We start from the raw sequence: 12,456 nt of genomic DNA, 5'->3' as shown, positions 1-12,456 counted from the left end.
ACGTAGATCGACAGGTAGATCGAAAGCTTTGCCTTTCGGCTCAGCTCCCTCTTCACCACGACAGACCGGTACAGGGTCCGAATGACGGCAGACACTGCACCAACCCACCTGTCGATCTCCCGTTCCATCCTACCCTCACTCGTGAACAAGACCCCAAGATACTTGAACTCCTCCACTTGGGGCAAGACCTCCTCCCCGACCCGGAGGGAGCATTCCACTCTTTTCCGACTGAGAACCATGGCCTCGGACTTGGAGGTGCTGATCCCCATCACGGCCGCTTCACACTTGGCTGCGAATCGTTTCAGTGAGAGCTGAAGATCACGGCCTGAGGAAGCCAACAGCACCACGTCATCTGCAAAAAGCAGTGACGCAATACTGAGGCCCCCAAACCGGACTCCATCCCCGCCAAGGCTGCGCCTAGAAATTCTGTCCATAAAAGTTATGAAAAGAATCGGTGACAAAGGGCAGCCCTGGCGGAGCCCAACCCTCACCGGGAACGAATCCGACTTACTGCCGGCAATGCGGACCAGACTCTGGCACCGGGCATACAGGGACCGCACAGCCCATATAAGACTGTCCGGTACCCCATACTCCCGAAGCACCCCCCACAGGGCCTCCCGAGGAACACGGTCGAATGCCTTCTCCAAGTCCACAAAACACATGTAGACCGGACAGGCAAACTCCCATGCACCCTCAAAGACCCTGAAGAGTGTATAGAGCTGGTCCAGTGTTCCACGGCCAGGACGAAAACCACACTGTTCCTCCTGAATCCGAGATTCGACTTCCTGGCGAACCCTCCTCTCCAGTGCCCCTGAATAGACCTTACCAGGGAGGCTGAGAAGTGTGATTCCCCTGTAGTTGGAACACACTCTCCGGTCCCCCTTCTTAAAGACGGGAACCACCACCCCAGTCTGCCAGTCCAGAGGCACTGTCCCCGATGTCCACGCGATGTTGCAGAGGCGCGTCAACCATGACACGCCCACAACATCCAGAGCCTTAATGAAGTCCGGGCGGATCTCATCGACCCCCGGGGCCCTGCCACCGAGGAGCTTTTTGACAACCTCGGCCCCTGTGGGTAAGGGTCCGGCCACCAGGCGCTCGCCAGCGGACCCCACCTCCAGGCCTGGCTCCAGAAGGGGGCCCCGGTAACCAGCGTCCGGGCGAGGGAAATCGAGGACCAAAGTTTTGTCTCATCATTAGGGGTCTTCTGATCTGCATTTTATCTAGACACTCACCTAAGACCTGTTTGCCATGGGTGACCCTACCAGGGGCTTAAAGCCCCCGACAACATAGCTCCTAGGATCATTGGGACACACAAACTCCTCCACCACGATAAGGTAGCAGATCAATATACAGTATATCACTGTGAAAAAGATGAAGTGTAAAAGATATGCGCTAATATGGTTACACAATACAAAAACAGCGTCAACCAAATTTCCAGAGAAAAGGGGTGAATCTGCTTTGTGCCCCGGCCTATCTCCGGTCTCATGGTGGCCCCCTACCCTCCCTGTGGGATATTCGATTATGCCTCAATTGCAATTTGGTGAACACCTGTGCGAACATGGCCTCGAAACGGCTACAAAAGTCTGGAGCGAAAAGAAAAAAGAATAAACGAGATGAAGCTCGTGCGTCGCTTATTATTTTACCGTCTGTCCACACCCATTTGGCGCAATCATTTAAAGAGCTCACTCTACTTACTTCGAATTATTTTTCGTCGGCTCATAGGGCGACTGGCATATCGGATGTGACTGCTCTGGCGCACTGGCCTATTAGATGCGAGTCTCTAATTTGTTTGTATAAAATATTATTCTATCAGCAATAAATAACTAACACAAATCTTATACAAAGCATGTTAAAACAATATTTTACCAACACAACAAAATTAAAAAGTCCTCACCTTCCATCCATCCATTATCTGCACTGCTTATCCTCAGTAGGGTTGCGGGGGTGCTGGAGCCCAGCCCAGCTGTCCTCGGGCAGCGTGCAGAGGAGAGCCTGAACTGGTTCCCAGCCAGTCGCAGGGCACACGTAGACATACAACTCACTAGCTTATCCGCACTTATAAGACTGGCCAATTAACCTGACATGCATGATTTTTGGAATGTGAGAGCAAAAAGAAGTGTCTGGAGGAAACCCACGCAGGCATGGGGAGAACATGCAAACTCCTGCGGTAGCTGGACTTTGCTGGGGGCAGACACACACACACACACACACTATAAAGCATTTGTGCGTAGGGCACCCAAATGGCTAGCAACGGCTCTGGGGCCATGCATTTGAGATTCAGAAGGAATTTAACTTTTCCACTCGAAATGGTTAATTATAATGATGTTTTACTTGCTTTCCCCCCTATTCTCTGCTAATAGTCACCATTTGATATTATATAAACTGAATTTGGAAGGCCCTTAAGAGCTTTTTGTGCATGTCTGCATTTCCAGAATTGTGGGATGGCTCTTCCCTTGAATGGCCCGGGCCCTCTGACCGTGTTCATCCCCAGCAACCAGGCTGTGGACAATGCGAGAGACGGCAGCATTCTCTACATGCTCAATCACGTATGCGACCGCAAATCAAACCTCCACAACTTTCAATTTGCTCTTTCCGCGTTCGACTAACACAAACTTCTTGGTCCTCAGGCTAAACACAAACTTCAAGAACTACTCCGAAACCACATATATTCCAAGAGCAGCGTAAGGATGGCAATATGTTACATTTTCTATTCAACAATATACAGTTGTATGCAAAAGTTTGGGCACCCCTGATCATTTTCAAAATTTTCTTTTTATTGGTTTATTGGTTGTTCGGATCAGCAATTTCAGTTAGATATATCATACAGCAGACAAGCTTAGTGATATCCGAGAAGTGTAATGAAGTTCATAGGATTACAGAAAGTGTGCAATAATTACCTAAACAAAAGTCAGCAGGTGCATAAATTTGGGTATCCTTGTTGTTTTACGGATTTGAATACCTTGAGCACTAATTACTGGAACAAAAAAATTGTTTGTTAAACTCATTGACCCTTGACCTACATACACAGGTGAAGCCAATCATGAGAAAGGGTATTTAAGGCGGCCAGTTGCAAGTCGTTCTCCTCTTTGCATCTTCTGAAGAGTGCCAACATAGGAGCCTCAGAACCGTCAAATGACTTGAAAACGAAGATTGTTCAACATCATGGTTTAGGGCAGGGGTGTCAAAGTCAAATGGACGGAGGGCCAAATAAAACATTTGGCTACAAGCCGAGGGCCGGACTGTCCAATCTTTACTGAAACCAAGATTTAACCTACTGAAAACACAACAAATATATTACAATATGATTGGATAAATAAAGCAATATTTTCTTATGACTCTGTCAGTCATTTTTAATTTCAGCAGGCACAAAATACAAATGTCCTTTATATAAAAAACTCATAACATATCTCATAACAACAACTCATAACCATTTTCTATCATTCAATCATCTGAAATTATTAAAAAGAAATATTGCCTCGAAATACAATAAAATAAAGTGCAAAAATCTCTTGTTACTTAAAACCAATAACAATCAACACACTGGACCTCATCTGTCCTGCTCAAATGTACATTGACTTTCCTTTCTGTGCTTTCTCTGGGTTAGTGTGAAAAAAAGGAATTACTGATTAACAAATAATAACAATCAAAAGTCATTTTCTCTGCTAAATAGGAGACAATTTTATCAAAAGACTGTTGTCCACATCAAGATATATTTTCCATGAAAAGCCGAAAAACAAAAAACACTCCCAGGACGGAGTCGGCAAACAAAAACAACATAGTCAACATAGACAATAAATCTTTAAAATTCCCGAGGGGAACAACAAAAAACAAGACCTTCTTTATGTGCATATTTAACTTTTAAACTTGAACGGAGTAAAAACTTCAAATGTGTAATTGCACAGGAAACATTACTGTATTATTACTGTATTTACATACATTTATATACAGTACTGTATTACTACAACTCTACATTACTTGTTTGAAAGCCCCGGTTTTCAGTGTCCACCTTCCGTTTAGCCGTTGTTCATGGGTATCTGTGGGCTAATTTTTGCTATTATGCTAATGACTGCTGCTGATCGACTGCTGAATAAATCAAACCGCCTCCCGCTTTGCTCCCGCTCGGCGCGTCCCCGTTGCATTGTGGGAAATGTAGTATTCATGCGTACTGCGGGCTGCTGGCTTGCAGCGGCCTGCGGGCCGGATCTAATAATATATTGATATCGTCACGCGGGCCAGGTAAAACCCTCTCGCGGGCCTAATGTGGCCCGCGGGCCTTGACTATGACATATGTGGTTTAGGGGAAGGATACACAAAGATCGCTGAGAGTTTTCAGCTGTCAGTTTCCACTGTGAGGAACATAGTGGGGAAATGGAAGCCACAGGCACAGTTCTGGTTAAAGCCCGGTGGCAGACCAAGAAAAATCTCAGATAAGCTGAGTTGAAGGATGGTGAGAACAATCAAACTCAACCCACAGACCAGCTCCTAAGACCTACAACATGATTTTGCTGCGGATGGTGTCACTACGCATTGTTCAAATGTACAGCGCACTTTGCACAAAGAGATGCTGTATGGGAGATTAATGCGACAGAAGCCTTTTTTGCGCACGTGCCACAAACAGAGTCGCTTGAGGTATGCTAAAGCACATTTGGACAAGTCAGCTTTATTTTGGAATAAGGTGCTGTAGACTGATGAAACTAAAATTGAGTTATTTGGACATAACGGGCAGTATGCATGGCGGAAGAAGAACACAGCATTCCAACACTTGCTACCCGCAATGAAATTTGGTGGTGGTTCCATCATTCTGTGGGGCTATGGGGCTGTGTGGCCTGTGCAGGTACTGGCAATCTTGTTAAAGTTTAAGTTCGCATGGATTCCAAACAGTTTCAGCAGATTCTTGCGAACAATGTTCATCAGTGAAAAAGCTGAACTTGTGTGTACTTCAACAAGATAACGATCCCAAACACCGCTCAAGTTCTACTCATGCATTCATGCAGAGGAACAAGTACTATGTTCTGGAATGGTCATCTCAGTCCATAGACCTGAATTTTATTAAAAATATGTGGTGTGATTTAAAGCGGGCTGTCCATGCTCGGAAACCATCAATCCTGACTGAAGTGGAGATGTTTTGTAAAGAAGAATGGTCAAAAATACCTTCAACCGGACCCTCATTAGAAGCTATAGGAAGCGTTTAGAGGCTGTTATTCCTGCAAAAGGAGAATCTACTTAATATTGATGTAATTTTTCTGTTGGGGTGCCCAAATTTATGCACCTGCCTACTTTTGTCTCAGCAATTATTGCACACTCTCTGTAAATTCTATAAACTCAATTTTCTTTCTCAGATATCACTTTGTTTGTCTGCTATTTGATATATTTTACTAAAATGAAAGCAAGATATTTTAATGTTGTCTTTTTTTGACAAAATTTAACAAGATCACCGGAGTTTCATCTGTGGGTTTTCATCAAAAGTACTGCAACAGTGAAATATACATTGTTTGATGAACTCCCTCCCATATACAGGATTCCATAGACACATGCAGCCAAAACGGGATCGGTTGGAGTAACATCGTTGACTTTAGTTAAGACTCTGCCCTTTATAGTTGAAACCCTGGTCTATATACTTTGGAGCAAACCAATTTCTTACCGTGCTGCATCGGCATTGCATGTACTGAAACTGGAACGACGCAGAGAATATTAGGAAGGCCCTTGCTGTATCTATCTCACGAGCCATATACTATTCACCCCTGTGGTAGATTCAATCAAAAGCAAAGTATTTCCTTTGCACCTACAGCTGACATTTGATGACCTGACTTCCCTTTCACGCATTGAAACAACAGCCAATCAGCTGCTGACCATCTCCACGTCCGCTGAGGTGAGCCGCCACTCTCTAATTGGAGAGTCTTAATTGGGGGGTCCTACACTGATGGGACCCCTCCCGACCTATTTTCTCAGGGAGACATCGTCTTGGGCGACAAGGGCGTGCGTGTGATATCGCCAGATAACCGAGCGCTAAACGGCATCATTCACGTGATTGACGGCCTCCTCTACCCTTCTACCATTTTGCCCATCATGCCACACAGATGCGATGTTGTCACAAGCAAGATCAAGCAAGTGAGGACGTTCACACGCAAACAAATACAGAATCAAAATACACGCATGAAAACTAGCATATTCACGCGTAGATACTCAAAGATTACATACATTCGTTGACACAAAAAGCAATATATGTGTCACCCAGACTAAGGATAGGCGATACTGGACATTTTTGTATACAGTAATGGAAACAATTTTTTTTTTCTCATTTCAGGGTCCGTGCGTTCATTGCAGTTACTTGTACGAGACGTCCTGCCCTGTTGGTAGCACTGAACTGGTAAAAATCTATCCCTGCCCGTCCGTGTCTGTCCATGCTTGCATCCGTCCAAGTTAACGCCCTGTGCTTCAGAACACTCACCTGATTGGCTGTGAATACACGCCGTCACCTCTGCATCGGTCAGTGAGCAAAGGCTGTGCCAAGTACTGCAACATCACCACACAGGTCAGGCAACATTCACATTTAATTTTTACACAATGCACCACTCAAATGGTTTTGCCCTCTAACAAAATAAGTAAGAGAGATAGAGATAGAGAGGGAGACAGAGAGACACAGAGGGTATGGGGGAGAGGGGAAGAAAGAGAGACGGAGAGAGACAGTGTGAGAAAGACGGACTGAGAGTAAAATAAGCAAGATAAGAAAACAGACCATTTGCTGTGTATAATACAAATTGTATGGAAATTCAAAAAATACTACAATATGTATGGATGCTGTCCTCTCAAAGTATGTTATTTTCCCGAGCAGACGGCCGAGTGCTGCAAAGGTTTTTATGGGCCCGACTGCAAGCCGTGCATCGGTGGATTCCAGCATCCCTGCTACGATAAAGGAACGGTCAGCAACAATTTACCTCTCTTTTGTGCAAGACCACTTTTTAGTGCATATTTTTTCATTCTTTTGTGGATTTTTTTTTATAAATGCTGCAATGAATTGATGAATCTACAACTGTTAGATTATGAAATTCACTGACTGTCATGAACTCTAACAGGTTGGTACAGAATCACAATGCAGATGCACTGATTAGTATAACGCACAGAAAGGGAGGCAGCCAGGCATAGTATCTAAAACACCAGAGGCTAAGAAACGTAGCCAAATATACAGTAATCCCTTCTTTTTCGCAGGGGTTACGTTCCAAAAAAGTCTTGCGATAGTCAAAAGCCACGAAGTATTGGATGGATATCAGTAACGTACAATATATATGACAATAACTATAAATCAACAAATATAAAACAAAATTGCAGGTGAATGCATGAATGATCTTTTTCATTATACAATAATCCAATGAAATTAAAGGGCTTCTCCTTTCAGTGTATGAAGCGCTGTAGAGAGCAGCCAGCTAGCTGTGCTTCAGCATCAGGGATATTCTGTAATTATTAAAATACAAGGGTGCGCGCACACACACACACACACACACACACAGCCCTCTGCCACCTGCCCTCGTGATAGCATTTGTTGGGTGTTGTCTGCTGCAGAACACAATGCACATAATAAAACCGCCAAATGTCACTCATTTAATATGATTTTTTTTTACCATGATTTATTTTTTCTTTTTGAAAATTTCTGCTTCAGCTGTCAGCACAGTCAATATATACAAGGTTCTGAATGAACACACTTGTGTATGGTGTGAGTAAAGAGAGGTTAATGTGGTTATCCTCCAGTCCATGTTCCTGCTAGCACCCTTAGGAGGATGCTGTGGTACTGGATCCTTGGAAAACAAAACAAAGGGGTCTTTGAAATGTAAATGAAATGAAATGATCTGCATTTATATAGCGCTTTTCAAGTCAATGACTTCCCAAAGCGCTTTACAATATGCTCCACATTTCCCAATAGCGGCCTTGTATTGCAACCATGTAAGACGCTAAACTGCTTATTGGGGGTATTAGGGGTTTAGTGTCTCACACAAGGACACTTCGACATGTAACACGGACGAGCCGGGACTCGAACTGGGATCCCCAAGACGAGCGCTCTACCTCCTGAGCTACTGCCGCCCCTTTGAAGCTATTTATTTTTCTGTATGTGGCAGTTAGGAAACTTCTACTCTATTTGTACGAGCAAATGCCCCTGCGTTGCTGGGCATTCTACTTGGGCAAGGTTATTAGGGCTGTGGTTTGTTGAAACGTGTGCATAAGAAACAATCGCTTAAATCAAAGTTTGGTTCCTTTATAAAACTGGATTCGGGTACTTGAAGTGGTCGCTGGTCGGGAGCTACAGTACCCAATTTGGCCACCAGAGGGCCTTAGACATCCCACAAATGCAGACCCCTCGAGCGCAGATGTTTCAAAATTTTGGTGGTATTTCTAGTAAGGGTTGCTTGACATGAAACCCAGCTAAAGACAGTCACGGAGATCTAAAGTACAACTGTGTAAATTTTCACAAATATTGCAGTTCAGTTGTTTGGGATCTAAAAGGCCATGTTCTCACCGCAGGGCTTAATGCTCAATTACGATTTTTGGGTGAAATACGATGTTTTTGTCAACGCCACAAGTGGACCATATGCGCAGAAGACACATGACGTCACACGCAATGCGCTCATGTTTGCGGAAGAACTCTGTGATGTTCACAGCGGGGAGATGTCCCACCCTAAAGATGAATTAAATAAAACCTCGCTTCTCCCCTATTGAAAGGTCTCCGTGTGGTGTGATATGAATGTAAATTTAATTAACTAACATGAGAGGATACTACCGATTTATCATCCATTAATCGGGTGATTCATGACATTCTGTTTTTGTCCTCCATGGTTGTTGTCCGCTTCCTCCCGCCTCATTGAATGCAGAATAGTGACGTCTGTCGCCTATCTATGGTGTGCATGTCGCATGAATGCGTCTCCGTTCACACAGAAGTCTCATTCCAAACGATCGTATATGTATCGTGTTTATGACCGCATATGAAAGTGACCTAGGTCTGGTGTGGAAAAAAGGATATGTTCCATTCAGACAGACTTTAACAGATGGGATACAGGTTGTGTTTGTACAAAAAAGAATCAGATTATCCATACCCGTCAACCTCCACGGCTCCATGCCCGTACAAACTGTCTTTTTTTTCCCGAACAAAATACAAAATAATCGTACACCATATTGTTTTTTTTCTGAATGATGCATGATGTGAAATCCCCAGGCGGCAGACGCATGCGCACAGTAGCATCAAACCGCTCGCTTCGTTTGCACCGAAAAAAACGATACCGAAATAGAGGCTTCCGCGGCGAACTCCTTTGACTTGATTTGTCGTTTTGTGATAGTCGGTGTATACCGGATGGTACCCATCATTGACAAATTTGCGTTTTTCCATACAGATTTCCTTGTACGTCGTACTCGTCTTAAAATGCATAAAATACGTACTTCGTACGGCAAAATCGTACAGGTTGACAGGTATGATTATCCTGAAGTGTGAACCTAGCCTAGTCTCACGCACACACACAAATCGGGATTTATCAACCAGGATGAATTTAGATATTTGAATAGCTTTTTTTTCTCCTCATGTATGCTCACATTTTCACAGTGCTACGACGGTATCAGTGGAAATGGCTCCTGCAGCTGTCAATCTCCTTTCGAAGGCGTGGCCTGCCACATCTGCGCCGACCCAGCCAAACACGGAGAGCACTGCGATGAAGGTGACGCTTTGAGCTTTCGTCTACTGGGAAGGCATGGTGGTCTTTGATGGTGTTTTTCTTACTCAAAGAGTGTCAGTGCCTTCACGGCGTTTGCGACAACCGGCCGGGCAGCGGCGGCGTGTGTCGCCGCGGCTCGTGCCTGGAAGGTTTCTCCGGAGATCGTTGCGATAAAGCGGCCACGCCGTGCAACGCTGACAACCTGATGGAACATTGCCATGTCAACGCCTACTGCACGCACAACGGCCTGCAAAAAACGTGAGAAAGTTGACCTGTGTGGATCACCACAACTAGTAACCTCTAGTAACTAATAACGTGTGGGCGCTTTACTAAAGCAGTAATAAGTTACACTTCATTTAAAAAGTTATTATTCCGTTTGACTGGTGGGCAAATATTTGGAAATGATTATCAATGATTATTTTCGGTCATGCCCCTCCTCAAAAGAAGAATAATAATTTTGTATTATAGTATTACTATACTGGTATTTTTGAAGTATTTCTATATATTTTTGTCTTCTGCATGAAAGCAAAACAATATATAAGGTCCCTGTTTTCAACCACTGAATTTGATGTTTAGTTTTGTAGAAGTTTTGTTGTATTTTTTTTGAGTTTCTGTTGTAGTAGACACACAAATGAACAACGGGGACAAAGATAGCTCAAAAATCTATTTTGTTATTATTAGTACATTATTTAATTTACTTATATTGTCATTATGTGAACAAAATGGCACAGAAAAGAACATCAAATTCTAAAGATTATAAGTTGCAAATAGTGAAAGATTTGGCCAAAAACCAGAAAGAAAGTTTGTAAAGCTTATAAGCTAGCGAAAAGAAGCTGAAATGACGGCTGATGTGGGGGTGTTGGAGGGGGAATCCGCGCGTTTTTTACCCCAACAACACCAAGGAGGAAAATTTATTTAGATTTAGTGATTTTGAGTTAAACTTTTGGTAAGCATTTATGTAAATAATTACTTGAGTAAAACTGTGGATGCTGTGTAGCTCTTCCACGAAGGAAAAAAAAAAACGGCGAAAGAGAAGCCCGATCGGTGTTCTTCACTTCCTTCCTACACGGCGAGACGTCCTACTAATGCCCAGCGCCCTTGTCCACTCAAGCGCACGCATGCACACTAAGCAGATTCCTGGGAATTGTGCAGTCGATTGTCCTACCAGTCATACGTACCGATTACACGCAGTGTATGAGATGGCAAAACGTAATACTCTCGTTTCATATAGGTAAAAGTTCCTATTTAAAGCCATTCTAAGTTTCGGCGTTGCTGATTGTATTTTGGTAGAACGAAAACAAAATGAATGATGCTGAGAAAATGAACACATTTAACATTCATTAGATAGGAAAAACAACGATGTGGCTATATTCAAGCTATTGCTGTCACACGTTGTTCAGATGTAGCTTAATCAAATACGTGTCCATTAATGTTCTCTAATTAAATGAAATAATGGCATCTGTACCCAAGCAAAAAATGTTTTCCAACTGAATCTTCGCCAGAGTAGGACATCAACGCAGCTAAGGCTGTCGAATCAGCCTCAGTTAGGAAGATTCACCCAACCCGACCCGAATTTCGGTCGGTTTCGGGCCCCAGTCCCAATATCTTACCTCTACCAAATGTAGCACGTTATTCTGAAAGTTACTATTTAACTGAGGGATGGGTGAGGACATTCGGCCAAGTGGCAAATGCTGGAGACCTACCCAAATATTTCATTAATGAATATATTTACATGCACACGTCCACATGTGATATTTCTTTATATTTATTTTACAAATAGATTATTCACAATTAAAGCAAAATAATATATAAACATATTTAGTTTTGTAGTATTACTATAGATGTATATTTTGGTAAAATGTCTGCAGTATTTTTGTAGTTTTACTGTAATGTTATTTCCGTAGTAGTAGGCGCTGGAGCCCATCTCATTCTGTCATAATATTTCTGAAGATGTATTTTTCTATTTTAGTGTTACTGTAGTGGTATTTTTGAAGTTTTTTAATGGTAGTAGTTTAGTTGTATTTCTGTAGTATCTTTGTAATATTTCCATAATAATATTTTTGTCGTACTTCTTTAGTATTTTTGTATTGTTGTAGTAGTATTTTTGGCGTACCTCTGTTGTAGTATTTCTGTAGTAATATTTTCCGATCATAGAATTACTTTATTAGTATTTTTGTAATATTTATATAGTATTTTTCCTTTGCAGAATGAAAGTAGTTGTATTTTGGTATTTCTGCTGTCGGATTTTTGCAGCATTTGTACTATTTCTGTCATAATTTGTTGTACTACTATACTCTTTTAATTATAATTGCTTTAATAGTTATCGATACTTAAACAGATTTTTTTTTTTGTCCTTTAAGCCCATTGACTGGAATTTATTTTTAAAATTGAAAATAACAACATATCATGTTATTACTATGTTGTTAATATGTTATTACCAGGGTAATCATTCAAATATGTGTTAAATAGACTCAGTCAGCCAATACAAAATAATTTTACTAGAAAATCAGGTCCGCCGGCACCTCAAATGTCCCTTAGGGGCAAACCTTATATGTATGTGTGTATATATGTATGTGTGTATGTATATGTATATACACACACATATATATATACATATATATATATATATATATATATATATATATATATATATATATATATATATATAATATATATATATATATGTATACATACACACACACACATATATATATATATATATGTATATATGTATGTGTGTATGTGTGTATGTGTGTATGTGTAT

At 42.1% G+C, this 12,456-nt stretch overlaps 1 protein-coding gene across 1 annotated transcript in view; it reads left to right on the top strand.

Moving 5' to 3' along the window:
• Positions 1–12,456, top strand: part of stab1 (stabilin 1) — a 126,129-nt gene that overhangs the window by 29,818 nt on the left and 83,855 nt on the right. The window contains exons 14-22 of the mRNA XM_088337594.1: positions 2,436–2,549; positions 2,631–2,684; positions 5,792–5,872; positions 5,953–6,111; positions 6,308–6,370; positions 6,443–6,535; positions 6,836–6,922; positions 9,584–9,695; positions 9,764–9,950. Coding sequence (XP_088193720.1) covers positions 2,436–2,549; positions 2,631–2,684; positions 5,792–5,872; positions 5,953–6,111; positions 6,308–6,370; positions 6,443–6,535; positions 6,836–6,922; positions 9,584–9,695; positions 9,764–9,950 — 950 coding nt within the window. The remainder of the gene's footprint in view (positions 1–2,435; positions 2,550–2,630; positions 2,685–5,791; positions 5,873–5,952; positions 6,112–6,307; positions 6,371–6,442; positions 6,536–6,835; positions 6,923–9,583; positions 9,696–9,763; positions 9,951–12,456) is intronic.

The sequence above is a fragment of the Urocampus carinirostris genome, chromosome 6 (assembly GCF_059441175.1).
Source record: "Urocampus carinirostris isolate Australia breed hairy pipefish chromosome 6, RoL_Ucar_1.0, whole genome shotgun sequence".
Classification (NCBI taxonomy): domain Eukaryota; kingdom Metazoa; phylum Chordata; class Actinopteri; order Syngnathiformes; family Syngnathidae; genus Urocampus; species Urocampus carinirostris.
Note: the sequence above shows the minus strand (reverse complement) of the source record. Positions and strands in the feature narration are given on the sequence as shown.